Source organism: Thamnophis sirtalis, unplaced genomic scaffold (genome assembly GCF_051295495.1).
Source record: "Thamnophis sirtalis isolate CommonGarterSnake01/CBP01778 unplaced genomic scaffold, rThaSir2_p1.2 scaffold_9, whole genome shotgun sequence".
In the NCBI taxonomy this organism is placed as follows: domain Eukaryota; kingdom Metazoa; phylum Chordata; class Lepidosauria; order Squamata; family Natricidae; genus Thamnophis; species Thamnophis sirtalis.
This window is the reverse complement of record NW_028261389.1, coordinates 60,022,870-60,041,594: the sequence shown is the minus strand read 5'-3', so window position 1 is coordinate 60,041,594 and position 18,725 is coordinate 60,022,870. Positions and strand designations below refer to the sequence as shown.

Sequence of the window (18,725 nt, the reverse complement as noted above, 5' to 3'; positions counted from 1 at the left end):
TTCCACTTGGAAACTCAAAACACATTTATTGCAAATGTATAATGCAGGCAAAGAAACACAGATAATTGAACAGGTGCTTTTTTTTAATAGAAAGGACATGTTCCATGAAGTGCTACTTGATATCAACATAAATAACTACATAAACTAGTTCTTCTGAGGAATCTTATTAAATTAAAAAAAGTACTCTCAATATTTACAAAAACACTGTTGAAGTCTCAAAGTATTGCTTGAAGTTTCAAAGGCACTTTTTATTTACGTTTCAAATCTAAGAATGTACTTTGAAGCGGTTTATCACTGTAGAATGATTGAGTTGAGTACCTCTCTTTGAGAATTTGTACAAATCTTCCTTTCATTGTGTTGTCTGACATTTACCGCAGAGCTTCTGGGATTTCCACCTAAAAAGAAAGATGTTTTGCTTAAATTAGGAACATGAACTAGAATTAAAAGAATAAATCATCTAAGTAGTGAAAAACCCACGTTTCAATGTCCTATTGCACTGTGTATTGTAATAGTAAAGACATATAGATGTTTTAGATACGTATTGGGCTTCATGGCAAGGATGTAAAACAGTGTGATCTCAAAGTGAGCATATGTGATAAAAAATTAGAATCCCTGCTGAGAGGTGAGGAGATGCAGCAAAATGTATATCTGAAGTTGCATAAGTTGATTCACTCCTTAAAACTCATTAAATCCCCTCTTAAATTGAGGACTTTTCCATCCATTATTGCAGGGGTCTCCAGATTTGGCATCCTTAAAACTTGTGGGCTTCAACTCCCTGAATTTCTCAGCCAGTAGGGCTGGTTGAGGAATTCTGGGATGAACTCCATAAGTCTTAAAGTTGCCAAGTTTTGAGGCCCCTGCCCAGAATGGCCTTTATGATCTGCAAAAATCATGGTAGCTATGTCCCTTTGAATAACATAATTCTACTTCTCTTTATGCTTTTCAAAAGTAGGCCCCCAAAGTTTGGGCCACAGCTTCTACCATGGGTTTGGCTTGGCTAATCTGCAGAGGGCATTGAAGTATTTAACAGATGAAATGGGCATTTTATACATCTCAACTCCCCTCTTCAGATTGGGGTTGATTTTTCCCATGGAAAGTTAAAGTCAAAATAAGTGCTTCAAGTTAAAAGGACCTTTCTACTTAGAATCCCTCCTGAAACATACATACCAGTAATGCGTTGCAGGTAGTACGCCCCAGTACAGGCGTACCAGAGCCTGCCTGGAGCACCTGGTACCTTTCCCATACGGTGCTCCGGAGGGCCCACCCACCTGCCTGAGCTTCTTACCTTGCGGAGGCGTCACAGGCAGGTACGACGCATACACGTGCCATGCACATCCATGTGGGTGATGCCAGGCCCATTACAACCGTACCGGTTGGAATGGGATCCAGAACCCATCACTGATACATACATACATACATACATACATACATACATACATACATACATACATATCTGCCTTCACACCAGATCATCAACTACACTCTTCCAGTGTAGCCAATAGCCAAGATAACTTTTAAAAAAATGATTTAAAGTTTGAAGTTAATACAAAATATTCTAATATGTAAAATTGAATCATTGTTATATAGTTTTTAAAATATACTCTCCCATTTTTTGCAGCCTTTTCTTTTCTTATACCTCTTTTAATTTCCTTCCTTCCCCCCCTCTCTAAATATTTTTGATAAATAAATAATATTTACCTTATAGTAAGCTGGGCAGCCAATAAATTTTATAAATAAGTAATTTTTTTTTATAAATAAATAAATATTTATTTCTGTTGTACTGGAAAAAAAGTGACTCTAGGCTACAAAGAATTTCCTCATTCTTTCCCCTAAATTAAGCTGTTATTAAAGCAAGTATACTTAATTCCAATGTATATTTGGGTAATATGATGAATTCATTACTTTTTCAGGTACACATTGTTGCTTATCTGTACAAATGCAAACAACAAAGCTAAGTAAATGTTGGATCACTGATGGAATGTTACAATGTAGATCAACCTAAAGTTAAAATAGACCGGATTTCTGAGCTGATTCTTTTAATATTACATTTCCCTTAAAAAGGTAAGTAGACACACAATAAAAATCAGATCTTTCTTTTGTATTACCTTTTTGGATATCTATCAATTACTCAGGGGTGGGTTCCTGCTGACATTACAACTAGTTCGGTGGCAAAAAAAATTGCGCACACACAAAACTGCACATTTGCAGGAGACAGGAGCTGATGTTGCAACGATATGACGAGCGATCTCAGAGCTCCAAGATCACAGTCAATACTTTTGCTGCTGGGCAGTCCATTTGGACCTAAACCGTCCCGAAGAGACGGTGACAGGGAAGAGTATGTCTTGCTGATCTCAGGGACACTGCAAAGTCCCTGATTGATCCAAGAGAATCTCTTCTTGTCGGCGACATAAGCACAGCTCCAAGCTGCTGAAGTCGGGACAGCTCTGCATTGGGAGGAAAGGGGAAAGAGCAAGTGTGTCCATCTGGTGAGGAAATCTTATTTTTATAAAAGATTGCCTAAAAAAGATTGAAGCTAAATTAAAGTGAATAAAAAAAGAAAATAAGCGGTGAAATTAAGCATTATTGGACAGTGTGTTATTCTTTTTATTTTTTATGGATTGTTTTCTAAACATTTTTTACTTTTTAAAGTGAAAGTATTGGTTTTTCTTCTTCCACTTCTTTTTTACCTATGGATTAAATCTTTTTCTTTATTCTACAATAGTGGTTGGGATGGATTTTTTTTCTTTTTATTTTGTTTCATTTAAGAATTTTGTTTCTTCTAAACCTGAAACATAAAGAAGATATAAAAGGAATATAAAGAGGGTAGTAGCCTCAGAGGGAAAAGAAGTTACACTGCCACTTGGAGGTTGGAGGTTGAGTTCTGGAAACATTGCTTTTTCTTTCTTTTCTTTGATCATTTTGACCTTGCTCTTCAAAGGCTTCAGCATGTTTATAGAAGAGATAAGAAGAAGAACATGGTTTGTTTATGCAGGTTCTCTTTGGGTGCTCTTTGGTAGCTGGAAAGAGGTCAAAACAAACCTTTGTTTTTAAACTAGAGTGGCAGTGTTTACTAACTGGAAGGATGGAGCAACACCAAGAAGAAACCATAACATTACAACAGATTATGTTTGAAATTCAAAAATTATTAGAAATAACAGAAAGAGTTGAGAAGAGATTGGAAAATATTGAAAATATAAATTATAATGTGGTAAAACCTGATGGAAAAGTGGAAGATATCTAGCAAATGGAAAAAGTGGAAGCTAGAGTCCTAAAAACCCAGGGGAAAAATGAAGAAAGAGGCAAGATCATTGTGGATATTGACAGTGAACTGAGTGTGGTTGGAGATGGAAAGAGTGGAACATGGAAAGGGAAGATAGATGGTAAGGCGCTCTATTCCACATTTCAAGCTATAGAAGAAGAAAAAAGAGAAGAATTGATGAACAAGGAGAGAAACTTTGTCAAAAGCACTACTGATAACCAAAGATAAGCTGATTAAAGATGCTGATGGAGGTTCTCGAGATTTTACAAGATATGTAACAAGCAACAAGCTGTGAAGAGAAGTCCACACAAATTTGATTAAGGAAATAACTAGAAGACTAATTCCACAAATGGCAAAAGAAATAGGACTACACTATTACTGGAAAGACACAGGTTGAGATATGGGAATTAATAACAAAACACTAGTTAAATGTAGTCAAAATTAGAGCATTATGCTAAAAATGAAGTGATAATGGATAAAGCTAGATAAATAATTGATAATGTATATCATAATATCATAATAATGTCCACATACGTATTGGTTGATAAGGGGAAATTTGGTATAAATTTTAAATGGTGACCATGAAAGGAAGTTTAAAAACACTGTTATGTATGAAAGCCTATAATACAACAATGATAATAATGTAATAATTGTATTGACATGATAAAAGGGAAATTGGACATAAATTGGAACTAATAATAAAATACTAGTTAAATGTAGTTAAAATTAGAGCATTATGTTAAAAATGAAGTGATAATGGATAAAGCTAGATAAATAATTGATAGCGATAACAATGTACACATGTGTATTGGTTTGATAAGAGGAAATTTGGTATAAATTTAAATGGTGACCATGAAAGGAAGTTTAAAAACACTGTTATGTATGAAAACTTATAATATAACAATGATAATAATGTAATATTGTATTGACATGATAAAAGGGAAATTGGATATAAATTGTAAACAGTGATTAAGAAAAGAGGTCCAAAAATTTTGTTATCAGACATAATTAATTTTTATTTTGAATGTTTCATAAAGATATAATGTTGCTGGAGGATATTGAAAATAGATAATATAATGCCATTATGTGGTTTTGTTTTAAATTTTGGAATGTTTGTTATAAAGGGACGTTAAAACAACTATAGTCATACGAAGGATGAGGTATAATGATAGTAATATATATAAATATATTGGATGTAAAATATACAATTTGATATGAATCATAGGTGATGACTGTGGAAGAGATGCACGAAAGCTTTTTGTAACCAATTGACACACTTTTTACAATTTGTAATGGAAGATGTTTTTATGGTGTTTGTTGTGTCTTGTTTGTGTTTATTCAAAAATAAAAAAAATAAAAAAGAAGTGCACATTTGCACTTAAAAAGGTCTGTGCATGCACACACCATTAAAAATGGGGGGATTTCATTTTTTCAATGAAGATTGTTCTGCGCATGTGCAGAACAGAAAATAAAGATGATAGCACCCCGGATGGAACTGGTGTCCGGCCAAGTTACTACCTATTCGGCTGAACCGGTCCAAACTGACAGGAACCCACCTCTGCAACCACTTTAGCACATTAGACATGAATATCTATACTGACATATAAGTGTCCTTGTAGAATTGATCACCCATAGGAAGGTGGGGAGGGGGGTTGTTTTGTTTTCACATCCTGTTACTCTAACATTATCTTTCCAATTAGAGAAGCTGGCATACATGATGTGTGAGGCATTTTCCCAAATCAATTGTGTGAGAGCTCTTACAAATGCCAAATTCCATCATCCTTAATTTGGGGTGATCTGCTAATATAAGAAATATGACTGAACAAAAATAATTTCCCCTGTACAATTTCAAAAATGCAAATCGCTTTTGAACCACAATAAAGATTAAATATTACTAATTGTATTAGAAATTCAGGTTGTTCAGTAAAGGTTGATTGGTTATGTGCTATAAGGTCATTTTGAAAGCCCACCTATTAGATATTAGATTTGTTCTTGTCACTTTACAATATGAATGTCATTAGAACTGCGTGAAATAGGTGGAATGATCAACTCCATAGCAGTTTAAAACACCCAAAAAGACTATAAGTTGCAAAATTTCTCCCCTTGTATGATTTGGGGGGGGGGACACTACTCCATTTTCTTTTCACTGAGCAGTTGTCTTATCTGAGGGACTAGAAATGGTTTGCTTCATATTCATGTTAAACACTGAGGTTCCACCCTATCTTTAAATCCAATGAGGATGACAAGATTTCATGAGCCTTGAATGTCCGAGGTGAAAGAGCTGAGGTGGCGCAGTGGTTAAATGCAGCACTGCAGGCTACTTCAGCTGACTGCAATTCTGCAGTTCGGCTGTTCAAATCTCACCGGCTCAGGGTTAACTCAGCCTTCCATCCTTCTGAGGTGGGTAAAATGGGGACCCGGATTGTTGTTGGGGGCAATATGCTGACTCTGTAAACCGCTTAGAAAGGGCTGAAAGCCCTATGAAGCGGTATATAAGTCTAACTGCTATTGCTATTGCTATTGCTATGTCTGGCTGTAATTAAGATTTCTCTCTTGTGAACCAAATTAACTGCCCTATCTTTAAAAGCTAGTTCACTTTAAGACAGAAAATTGAATCAATAATAAAGTAGGATGGAAGTGGGAATCAAGAATGAATCTAAAGATGAGTAGACCTCTTATTTTGCAGAAAAGTTATTTTTCAGCCCAAAGGAGAAATGTGAAAGAATAGCAATGAGAAATCAATGATTTGTAGGAGCAGTGTAATTTTGTTTCATATAAAAAAATGCCAGCTGAGAGGGCTTGAGAGGCTGTTCAGTAAGAAGGTCTGTCTATGGAGATCCTTCTTGAGGCTTCTTATCTATCAAGATGACTTCACTACCCGTGCTCAATTCCTACAAATTCCCAGAGGCAAGTTAAGGAAGTACTTTCTCTTTTTCAACACAGTGATAAAAAATTTATCACCTTATAGATTACCCTTTGAAAAAACTGTGATTATCTACCAACTTGCTTCCAGTTCTAAATCAGCTCCTGAAATTACATTACTTACCCGCCTTAGCTGCTTTATATTACTTCCACGGATTGCCTCCATAAGATCACTGTGGAGTGATCTTACTGGGGTAGAAGGTCGGCTTGAAGGACGTGATCCTTCTTCTGATACATTGTCTGGGATGGACTTTAATGAATTTTTAATTTCTTTTAATATTGTATTCTCATATTGTTTGTTTTTCTTGCTTTTTTTCTTCTTCTGCTTATTTTGTAGACCCCTCTTGGCACTTTCCTGCTGTTTTATAACCTCAGCAATATTCCTGGTGGGTGCTTTTTTCTCTACAACTATTTGAGGAGGAGGAGGTGGTGGCGGAATAAGAGGAGGAGGAGGAGGTGGTGGTGGTGGAGGAGGAGGTGGTGCAGTTGGTGGCGGAGGTGGTGATTGTGATGGGAATGGAGATTGGTTTTTAATAGCAGTGGCTTTCTTTAAAATCTTTGGAGAAGGCATAGGTGACCTTTTGGGAGGTGAAAGCTGGTTTTGAGGAGCTGAAATTTTCTTAGAAGTCTTTGGAGAAGACCATGGTGAATTTCTAGGAGATGAATACGGTGAAGAACCAGGAGTTCCCTTCTGCAATGCTTTGTTCTTTGGATTGAGTGCTCCATCCCAACTGGACTGTTGTTCTTTCTGTTCTTGCATTCGTTTCTGTCTTTGTTTATCCATATTTCTTGTCAGAATGCTTGTCATAGTCATTCTTGGTCCAGCAAGCTCAAAGTGATAGCCTAATTTCACAATAGTAGTATTGTCCCTTAAAAGTTTAACCATGTCCATTTCAGCCTGACTGCCCATTATGTGCCTTTGGTTATGGAATCGTAATTCTGTTAAAATTTTGTTATTCTGTAAAGCCCTCATGATTGCAATAATTCCTTTGCCTGTGATAAAATTAGAATCTAGATTCAGACTCACAATGTGTTCATTCTCCTTTAGCATACCTGCAATAGCCATTGCAACACTGTCATCAGCATGAGTGTTAGCCAGATTAAAAGTCTTCACTACAGTGTTCTTCCGTAGAGCCTGAGAAAAATGTGTTAGCATCTGTGGTGTGATATTTTCAATATTGTTTAAATTTACCTCAGTAGTTTCGGTATCATTGTTCCTAACATTTTCTAATGCATCTTCAATCACTGTTGGGTTTCCACATGGATGCATGGCTCCCATCCTGTATTCCGCTTCCTTTTCATTGTGACCATTGGTAACAATTTCACTTTCATTGTAGTTTTTAAGTTTAATGTTGAGTGAAGTTTGCTTCTTAGTATTTGGAAGTTTTTCACACTCTTCAACCGATTCCTCTTCATCATCTGTACTACTTGCTTCTTCTTCTCTGTCATCTTCTTCACCCTCTTCCTCTTCCTCATATTCCTCATTGTTCTTCTCATCCTCTTCATTCTCATCCTCTTTGTCCTCTTCATCATCTTCTTCAGTGTGTGCTTCTTCAGAAATTTCACTGTTACTTCCTCTAAAATATTCTTCTTTAATTTCTTCTGACCCATCATCATCATCATCATCTTCTTCTTCTTCTTGCTTATAATCCTACAAGGGAATCATGGTTCAGTTATGATCAAAAGTAAATGATAAAAATATGCTTTATCTGTAAAGGTCCTCAAATTTCATTCCAATGAGCTTTCATGATGATCTTTTCCAGATAATTATTATAGAAAAATTATGCACCGTGATTATTTTTGAGGAGCCATACTCTCAAATTCAGTTTTGCATAAAAATACTCAATATATTTCAGCATCTGAACACAATTTATTGAAGATGTTTGAATTTAAGAATGTTGTGATTATGTGTCATAATATCTATTAGAAAGTGTTCCCAATATTACTGAGGGTTAATAGCATAATGAGTACTACTCTAACCTCCATTTGCCTGTAATTGGATATTGGATATTTTCAGCAAACATCACCCTGGGAAGTACCAGCTACAGGTGGTAATTTTAAAATCCCCCAAAGAGAGAAAGTTAGCTTCCTCCAGGTCCACAATGTTTCTGATCTTGAATGAGGAAAATAAGAACTGATTGGTAATTGAGTATTTTCTAAAATCTTTTACTTAGCATAATGTATAATTCATTCATTCTTCTAATTCAAAAGGGGATAGCCTGAAATTTCATCCTGCAAAAGATTTCTTTAAGCACCGCAGAAAATCCCCAAAGAGCTAGCTCAATGTTTGTTCGTTTGTTTTTAATTTGGTCTTTTTGAATCAGTCTTGATAGCTGATGACTACACAGAGAAGTCTTTGTAGTCTTCCTGGCTACTTTTTGCAGAAATGGTTTGCCATTGCTTCCTTACTTGGGCTAAGGAAGAGTGACTGGCCCAAGGCAACCCTACTGGCTTTGTGCCTTAAAACAAGACTAGAACTCACAGTGTCCCACTTTCTAGTCTAGGCTTTTAACCCATTATATTGGCTCTATTCGATTTTGTTACCAGACTATACTTTTTAACAAGAGTGAATTTATAGAACACAATTAATTGTAAATAAATACATTTGTTTTTAATTTGTGTAAATGCCCTATTTATGGATTTTTAGCATGTCACTCGAAGTCCAGGTTAGATTTTTGGACAAGAAAAAGTTGCTCGTCCCCTTCTAATCTGTCTAGTTGTCGTCTCCACAACTAGAACAGGACAAAATCAGTACATACAATTTCAGTTGACATCTCACATAGAGAGATGTCAATGTAGAAAAAAAGCAGTTGATGCTGTCAGTTTTGTTTCTTCAGTGAGTGGTTCCTAATTATGTTATTTGGATCCCTTCTTTGCTAAACTTGGATTGACTACAACACCTTTTTTTTTGCTTGAATTTCACTGAAATGCTCACCATTCCCTCTCCCACGACAAAGAAAAAAAATTCTAATCCAGTCCTCTTAATTGTATAAGCAGTTTTATCTCCCAACTGCTAGCCATAGCCTCACTTTATCAGTTCTAGAACTGAAATGAGAGGGGGAAATCCTGGAATAATACAAATAGCTATATTAATAAGCATGAAAAAACCATGATATTCAAATTCTGGATCCAGCAATTAAGCACAGCGAATTTAGATCTCCCATTGTTGCATATTCCTCTTTCAAGCTGCTACAATTAGTTTTCTTCCAACCATGCGAAGTTCCCAGATGAAAAATGGGGTATCAGCAGTATACTCAAGGCCATTAATTATGCTAACCTGTTATTGTTCTCCTTTTTGTGGTTACACAGGCAGACACCCACAGAGTTTGTGTGTTTGTGCGTACCTGCGTGTGTGTGTTGGGATAGGGAGCTAGAATACTGTTGAACTGTAAAAGAATCCATGCAGCCTTCATGCCTGCAGCGTTCGTGCTTTGTCTTTAAAGTTTGAAGCATGAATTACAACCATTGGCCTTAAAAACACAGAGCAGTTTCAGAAAAGTGCCAAACAGTGTCAAGTGTAGGTTGAAATTAAGTCTAGAATTAACTGTGCTTGTACATTCTCAGTTCCAATCCAGACATAATGACTGTTGTTGCTATTTAGGTATACTGCTGAATTACATAACTCTAAATCCTGCTCTTTTCGTCATTGCTTTTTTTCATTTGGATTATAATTGTTTATTATTACTTGTTACTGTTATTTTGTTCTGCCCTTGGGAAGTTGGGATGACCAGTAGCTATTAGTATTGACTGCATACCAACAGCCTGACTCAAGCACCAGGATAAATTCCTTCAGACTGGTTCTGATAAGAATGAAACTCTATCAGTTCAGAGTTAAATAAAGACCTGTAATCTGGCTGCTGCTAGGAATGCTATTCTCTTTTTACTGGTGGTCATGTTTCATTCCAATTTTCTGCTCTAGAAAAACAATGTTTTGTTATAAAAGAAACAAATATATATATGGGAAAAATTGGTAATATTTGGCTAGCTAGAGAGACCGTATTACCTATTGTAGTTATTTAGAAATCTTTTTCTTCTGGTTTAATTTATTATTGTCTAACCAAGTATTTGTAAGTTTCCTTAGATTTTGCTTCATCCCAATCTTTTGATAGACATCAGTCAATTTCTTTCTTTTCTTATTATGGCTGTTAGGGTCAGCACAGTGCTGTTATGATGATATCACTGATAGAGACTGGGTGAAATTTGAAATGCATAGCCCTTTGTTTAGGAGGTTAAAATAGGAAGAGGTGAATTTATGTCCATGTTTCTTCTTAATAAAATATCTGTTGAAATATAGATTTTCTAACTAGAGTCATTTAAGATCTCTCACTCTTTCTTTCTATTGCAGGGGTGTAAAACTAGATTTCTTCAAGGGCCAGATCAGCATTGTAGTTCTCCTCCATGGGGCGGTGAGCGGGGGCGAAATGGGACAGACACCTCCTGCAGCACCCTGCTCGCGAAAATGGGGTGCATAGGGAGCATTTTTGCCCTCCCCCACCTCATTTTAGTCCTCCATGGCCTCTAGCAGCACTCTGCCAGACAAAAACAGGCTATGGGGAGGCCAAAAATGGGCCGCAGGGTGGGCGCACGCAGCCCGTTTTGGCCAGCAGAAGCATCGTGGGCCCGATGTAAGCACCCCATGGGCTGGATCCGGCCTGCGGACTTTGAGTTTGACACCCCTGATCCATTGCTTGCTCATTATGTGCTATCTACCTGTAATCCTCACTTATCAACAGATCACTTAGTGACAGTTCAAAATTACAACAGATTTCACAGTTCCAAAACTCCGATGGCCGCATAGACGTTGTGATCACATGATTACACTTTGGGCAGTTGGCAACTGGCTTGCATTTACTTATTTATGGCTATTTCCAGTGTTCTACAATCATGTGACCATGATTTTTGCTAGTTTCTAGTATTTACTTCAGGTTTATGGCAAAAAATGAGCTTAGATAAAATGGATTTGTTTAAAAACTGTGACATTTGCTTAATGACCCCTGCAAAAAAGGTTGTGAAATTGAACATATAGTGAACCACTTAACAATTTCTAGCTGTAGTTTTGGGCTCAGTTTTGGTCATTAGTTGAAGACTACCTCTATGTATCTATCATTCTCTCTGCCTTTTATCTACTGTATCTACCTACCTATCTACTTGTCTCACCAATCATCTATCATAAATGTCAAGCAGTTATTTGTACAATTTTTATTCATTATTTATTTGATTACTATAGTTGCCCATCTCAACAAGCGGCTCTGGGTGGCATACCAGTTTTGATTGGAATACTTTTTAGCATGTTAGAAGCTGCAGTGCTCCTTCCCATATCATTTTAATAATATGCTCTGGACCTTTTTCTGAGTTAATAAAGCTTGTATTATGAATTTTCTTTAAAAACTTTGGATTTGGGGATTTGGAGACAGAATGGGAGAGATAAGGGGAAGGGAAAGGAGAAGGAATGGACAGAAAGTTGATAGAGACTGGTTGATACATTTAAAAAAAACAATTTTCAACATATACTTGCATTGTCCTCACTTTGCTATAGAAGTAAATATTTGAAGTGCAGACTTTTGCATGCCACTTTCTTAACTTCTACCACTTTTCTACAATTTGAAATCCTGGAAAATATGATGTACAAAATATTAAAAAGAAGTAGATTTAAGTTAGCATGCATATCGCCACAGGCCCTCATCACATGAATTATTTGAAAATCTAAATAAGGCTCTTAAATATTCAGGTCCTCTCCATGTATATAATAATAATACATGAAAGACAGCCAATAATTAGCATCTTCCCTTGAGTCATCATTTTGTACTAGCTTCTGTTGCTGGAATTCAGGGTTTCCCTTAAAGCAGATTAAATGCTATGAGTCTGAAATGTGGTAGGACACATCTGTTGTAGCACAATGCTAAACAGAATTTGATATTATATGTGTAACTGAATCTGAGATATGAGTGAGACGTTTAGCAAAAACACATAATCAGTCCAACTGTGGCCATCAGTACTTCTCAGCTTGTGCTTTGATGACGTTTTTGGATGTTCCTTCAAGTAAAAAGAATATTTGTATATAAAAAGAAATCTTCACAGGGTAAACTAGCATCCTGGGAAGCAGAGTTCTGAAGCAATGAATTCATTGGGATGATAATTTAATAGCACAGAGGAAGAAAATGTATATCACCCTACAACTTCTATACATTTAATAAAGCTTTTCTCTTGATCTATTTACATTTTAGTTTAATGGAAAATACAGAGCAAGGAAACCATTCTCCTGAATAAGAGTTATTTCTGGGCCAAATTAATGTAGTTACTCTCCTACCTGTTCACACGCCCCCATTCTCTCTTTTTCCAGAAGTTTTTTAGTCTCCCTTTCCCAGTAGGCCATCAGTGCTTCCCGGCTAAAAGTTCCTGTGGGAGTTTTCTCTGTTAGACTCTTTTGCCTATGCCCCACAGGAAGGCTCCGGTCAGGCTCAATATCCTCCAACTCTTTCTCCAGCTCCTTCAGCTCCTCATCAGTAAGAGAAGCAAGGAGTTCATCTTCATCCAGCTCTTCATATTTACTAAGCTCTCGCCTGTAGCCAAAACCAGACATGGTCCCTTCTGTTATGAGGCTGATATAAAGTTGAAACTACAATGCAGCATTCACAGAGACTGAAACCAAGGCGCCTTCATCTGCTTTGGTTGGCAAATGTTCACCCCCACAGTAACTGCAGCACCTTTTAAAAATATTCCTAGGGGGTTGCGACAATGCACGGAAGGATGAAAGCATGCTCTGTTTTAAGCATCAGACGTCAGCAAGAGTTGAGCAGAAAGAATGTCCCAATGCACCAGTGTCTTATGTCTCTTAAACACAGGGATTACTGACACGCTGACAGGAACCATATTTAGAGTGGCTGATAAAGGGAAAATGAATGCTCATCTGTAGATTTAGAAGCCCAGGAAGATAGTTGTTCATAAAGCAATATAAAGCTTACTTTGACACACAAGACTTTGTATCTACCCAAGCAACAAAGACCAGGTAACGAAAGGGGTGCTTTGTTCAGCATGATTAAGATCATTCCAAAGTGGGACAAAATATTTTCTTAGCTGGGCCATCCCTCCTTTTGCTTTGTAATTGTTACATTCTTCATTTTCACTCAAAATTTATTTCTTTAAAAAAAAACACACAAATATTTCGTCATTTGTCAATCATTAAGACATTGAAGTACAATTTTTGTGTATGTGCCCCTCCCTCCCTCCACCCCCCAACCCCTTCCTCCTCCCCCCTCCCCGACTTCCCAGAACCCGTACATGGTATGGATTTTTAACTAACACAGTCTAAAATCTATTGAGAAAAAAGAGATAAAGAAATTAATGACATTCTACATTGACCTTAGCTTCTTCTTACTGAACTAACTTTTAACAGTTTAAATCATTTCTGCTTAACCTTTTGGCAGGTCCACCATATATGATAATATGTAACATCGAAAAAACCACACCTCCCTTCCTTAACCTTTGTATCATCTGGGTTCATTGTTAACTCCAGCTCTTTTCTCTTAATTTCCTCTTCCAGTTCTGTTTGTTTTAACCCTTGCTTATTTCTATGTGTTTTATTTATATTCATCAAGACTCCTCTCATATATGCTTAGCTTGCATCCCATACAAATTCCATAGATATACCCTTATTCATATTCGAAACAAAATATTCAGATAGTAATTTTTTACAATCATTAATATACTTTTCATATCTAAATAAGTTTTCATTCAATCTCCAAGACCTTCTTGCCTGCACTACCCTTCCCAACTCCATCCAAACTGGGTTATGGTCCGAAAGGACCCTAGCCGCAATCTTTGTCTTCTTGACCCTAGAAAGCAAATCATTAGTGGTTAGAATAAAATCAATCCTTGAAAGGGATTCATAGGAAGTCATATTCCTCTGCATTTCTTTCTCGCCAAATATCTCTCAATTCAAAGTCATCCATAATGTCAAAGAAAGATTTGGGTAACTTTGCTCGCATCTTAGTATTTAGGTGGGAAATCTTCTTATCTCTCTTAGTATCTATCACTCCATTCCAGTCACCCAATAGTATACAGCTTTCATATCTTTTCTTAAGTATACAACTATACCATTCTTCTTTTCCATAGCGGAAGCTACAAAATGTTGACCAAGTTTTGAGTTGATCAAATATTTTTGATCAGTTGACTTGATATGAATTTCTTGCAAACAAATTACATTGTTCTTAAACTGTTTGAGATAATGAAATAATTTCTTCCTCTTCTGTGGAGAATTCAGTCCGTTGACATTCCATGTTAAAATCTTAGTTGTCATCTTTGGTTGGTTGAAGCATTTTTAGAGCTTCCTGCATGGCCTATTTAACCTTAGATCTAGCTCCTCCCACTGCTTCCAGATTTGTTATTGTAGTTCCTTGATCGATGGCCGATGATTGTTGATGCTGTTGCTTTTTAGCTTGTTTCTCCATACGTCTAGTAGTCATATGGCTAGGTTTTTGTTCCTTGTCTGGTGGTTGTGTAGTTTGCTGTCTATCCTGTCCTTCTTGTGGTCTTTCTCTAGGTCCAGATGGTGCAGGGTATCCGACCTTCAATATATTATAATAAAAATCTCGGGCTTTCCATGAAGAGTTGAGGCAGTACCTTTGCTTATCAAATGTAAATATGATGCCAAATGGTGCATCCCATCTATACTGTATCTGACGATTTCTGAGTTCTTCGACCAAAAAAGCGTAGTCTCTCCTGGCTCTTAACATTTGAGGTGGTATCTCTTTCAAAACAATCAGGTCTTGACCGCCAATTTGAAGCTTAGTGTTATAAGACGCTTGCAGTACCATATTTCTAAGCTCTCTTGTAGTAAAATATATAACGATGTCTCGAGGAAGCTGCTTCTGCTTTGCCAGCCAGGAGATAACGCGATAAGCTTTGTTGATTTGCCAGTCAAGGTTGGTCCCTGGTCTTCCCATCAAGTGGTCAAAAGCTTCCGATAGAATCTGTTTCAGGTTCTCCTGTTTCTCCTCACGCAGCCCCCTTACTCTTAATGCGAACTCCATTTGTCAGTACTGTATCATAATAATTTCTTTTTCAGCATTTTCCACTTTTTGTTCCACCACCTCTGTTTTCAATGTCAAGTTAGCATTGGCATCATTAAGAACCTCTAGAGTATCTTCCATTCCAGAAATATGTTCTGTTAATACAGTTACAAGTCTCAGCATTTCGTCTCTAATTTTACCAACCTTAGCGTCAATTTTCTCATACAGCTCCTGTTTAAGTCCTTTTATTTCACTTTTGATTTCTTCTTTCATTTCTTTTATTTCCTCTTTTCTCTCCTGCTTTACCACCTCTCTATTATCTCTAAACTTATCTTCCATTTTAATTGTCTGTGCATTAAGAGCCTCGCTTAGATTGCTCAGGAAAAATTCTTTCGTTAACACATCCCCAGCAGGGGGCGTAGGAAGCGGAGGCTGCAGCTTTGTGCCAGGCACTGAGGATGTGCCCCTGGAAGTAGAGTGTGATGACTTTGAGTTAATATTTGGTTTTGAAGCCATTTCAAAATTTATCTGCCTGCAGTTAATAAAACTCTATTGCCTGAATATGCAGCTTTAAGTAAAGAGGCTGAGTTCCCCTTTTATTTTGAAGTTAAGGCTTGGCAAAACTTTCAGTGAGTAAACATTGTAACAAGACCGTTCAGCAGATTCATCACCATTTAACTTCCAGATAAGCAAGATTAGAGCCGAGGTGGCGCAGTGGTTAAATGCAGCACTGCAGGCTACTTCAGCTGACTGCTAGATCAGCAGTTCAGCGGTTCAAATCTCACCGGCTCAGGGTTGACTCAGCCTTCCATCCTTCCGAGGTGGGTAAAATGAGGACCCGGATTGTTGTTGGGGGCAATATGCTGACTCTGTAAACCGCTTAGAGAGGGCTGAAAGCCCTATGAAGCGGTATATAAGTCTACTGCTATTAATGAAGGAGTGAAATTCTTGTAAAAATGAAACTAATTAAAAAGCTTCTGCTGGCCTATTGTGAAACCAAAACAAATGATAAGCAATCTCTTTTGTTTTGAATTCTTGTGAGAATTAACAAAAAGTGTTCGTTATTACTGGAGAAACCAGCCTGCTCGGCGCCATTTTAAAAGCCTCTAAGTAAATAATTTTTCGGAGGAGAAAAAGAAAAGAAGCTAAAATGTTGATAAACAATTATTGTCCACGCAAACGGATTCAGCTCGTGATAAGATTAAATCAAACAAAACTTTGAACTGAGTGGGGGAGACCTACTTTGTCCCGCACAAGGCAGTTTGAAGTTCCCAGCACGGACAGCCGTTCTGCCTTGGGCTAGCCCCCCTTTCCCTGCAAGCACAAAAGCTGCAAAAATCGAAGAGCATTTGCCAGCAAAACAATTTCTTCTTTCCTTCTTGCCTGAAGGATAAGAAAACCTGATAAGACGTCAGATGGAAGATCCTCTAAACAGGTACGTAGCCAGGAATTCGGAGGCAGCTGATTTTTTTCCTGCCACCACCACCAGGCTCCTCCCAGGAAGTCGGCCACCCCTCCTTTTCATAGCCCAATAGTAAGAGAATGGATAATAACTGTTCAGCTTGAGATTTACTAATTTTGATAATTTTAAGATGGAAATAGGTAAATCTTAAAAATAGGAAAATCCATGTTCCCTGTATTATGGAATATGTCACTAAATTAGGCAAGGATTTAAACATAAAAATATAGTAACTCAGGTACAATATATTTTTTTCTTTTAAAAATATCAAGATATGGAAGTAAATCTGAATTTGACAACTGGTCTTTTTTGAAATTGTTGAAGATGCATAACGGGACAACAATATTGCTATGATAGAAATCATTTTGTACGGATGGACTTGCTACTTAAAAATATCTTATATGAAAGGACATAATGTGCATTTCCCTGCATTAATCTGAAAATTAAAAATAAGTGGGGGTTGGAAATGCCTGCATTTCTGTGAATATTTCGTGGTTCTTAGATTCTAAGCATTATCAATGGAATAATTCAAAACAAGTTTTGAGTAAAATGCCCATGGTTTAATTATTTCAATTAGTTTCAACTATGTTTGACTCTCAGGTGCACTGTGTTCTGAGTCTGCTTTTCTGTCTTTTTCATACAAATATACAGTAAATATAAGGCATTAGTAATAGGCTAAATGATTTTCCTGTAATTGCAGATTCTCTAAATAACACTGAAAGGGTTGCATACATTTAATTAGATTAAGCAAACATCTGTAGCAGCAGTATTAAATGGTGGTTGACTACACTTGATTTGTTTATAAAGACTTTCATCTTTCTTTTTTAAAACATACATACAAGAATCTGGATTATATTTAAACATGAGGTAACCCATGGCTCATATACATTACTGTCATTTTTCTGACTCTCACAATCCAATATTTGTATTAATTTTCTGTGAAGTTTGATTAAAGCCTGATTTTTAAACAGGCAAATTGCTTTGGTCCATATAGTTCACAGAGAGGTTTAATTTTTATTCTGTTGTTTTGTGCAGGTATCTGGATGCCTACAACTGCAGAGCAAAATTCTAGAGAAACAAGATATTGGCAGCTATTAGAAATAGCGTATAAAAGAAAAGACGATGAGATGTAATAGAATCATGAGTAAAACAATACAATATCATTTAAATGACAATAAATATATTAATGTGCTCCAGCTAGAAGATTGCTAATAGTAGTAAACATTCTTCTGTTTATGGGTAAATTCTTTGAAATGTATAGGCTTGTTGGCATCATTCAAATTGGAGTTGTTAAGTATAACAGTTACCTAAGGTGGTGATGTCTTCTTAAAGTAAAGTAAACATAAGCCCAGTCCAAAATTGTAAAAAAAAGAAGAAGCTATTTCTATGTTGACAGATGGTGTTCTGGAGATAGCTATTTTTGTGTTGGAACAATGAGTATGGCTCCTTCGTGCCTTCCTGGAACAAATTTCCCTTAAGTTGGCAGAGTGATCTGGTTTCAAAAAGATGAATGCAATTTTAAGATACATTCAAAATCCCATTGCAAAAATGTCAAAAGATCACATAACCGTGTTTTCCTCTGCTTCACACAGACCTCATCTGGAGTTTTAACACAATTTTCTGTATCACAACTTTCATAAAACTAAATATAAATAGCAAGGGTGAAATCAACTTACCTTCGCTATTGGTTTGCAAACGTGAGTGCACATGCCACCTCCGCGCATGCACAAGACCTCCCGTGCATGCGCAGAGCGTAAAAATGGGACGTGATGATGTCCAGGCAAGTGGGTGGAGCCTCCTGCCGCCACTGCTACTGGTTCGCCCAAAATGGATAGAACCACTAAATAGATACATCTTTGGAATAGAATAGAATAGAATAGAATTTTATTATTTGTATGCCGCCCTTCTCCGGGAGGACTCAGGGCGGCGAACAATTCAAGGGGGGAAAAAGGGGAACATAAAAAACAAAATACAAATAATAAAAGTAAACAACAGTTGCACAACCATACATGTCGAGAGGGGAGGGAACTCATCACCCCCAGACCTGTCGGCAAAGCCAGGTTTTGATGGCTTTTCG

General features: G+C 36.9%; 1 protein-coding gene across 1 annotated transcript; it reads right to left on the bottom strand.

Annotated features, from left to right (window-relative positions):
* LMOD2 (leiomodin 2) lies at positions 1 to 12,887 on the bottom strand. Its single transcript, XM_087723682.1, has 3 exons — positions 12,489 to 12,887; positions 6,306 to 7,832; positions 1 to 395 (listed from the first exon to the last, which is right to left on the bottom strand). The coding sequence occupies exons 1-3, from the start codon at positions 12,759 to 12,761 to the stop codon at positions 369 to 371; spliced, it is 1,827 nt and encodes a 608-aa protein (XP_087579808.1). The 5' UTR covers positions 12,762 to 12,887; the 3' UTR covers positions 1 to 368.
* Between the last annotated feature and the right edge of the window lie 5,838 nt (positions 12,888 to 18,725).

Bases quoted from the DNA above. Each gene is read 5' to 3' on its own strand.
- LMOD2 (XM_087723682.1), bottom strand. From the start codon at position 12,761: ATGTCTGGTTTTGGCTACAGGCGAGAGCTTAGTAAATATGAAGAGCTG. The intron at 7,833-12,488 runs GTAGGAGAGTAA...ATTCCCTTGTAG, and splicing joins GAATGGGGGCGTGTGAACAG to GATTATAAGCAAGAAGAAGA. The intron at 396-6,305 runs GTAAGTAATGTA...CTTTCTTTTTAG, and splicing joins ATATAAAGCAGCTAAGGCGG to GTGGAAATCCCAGAAGCTCT.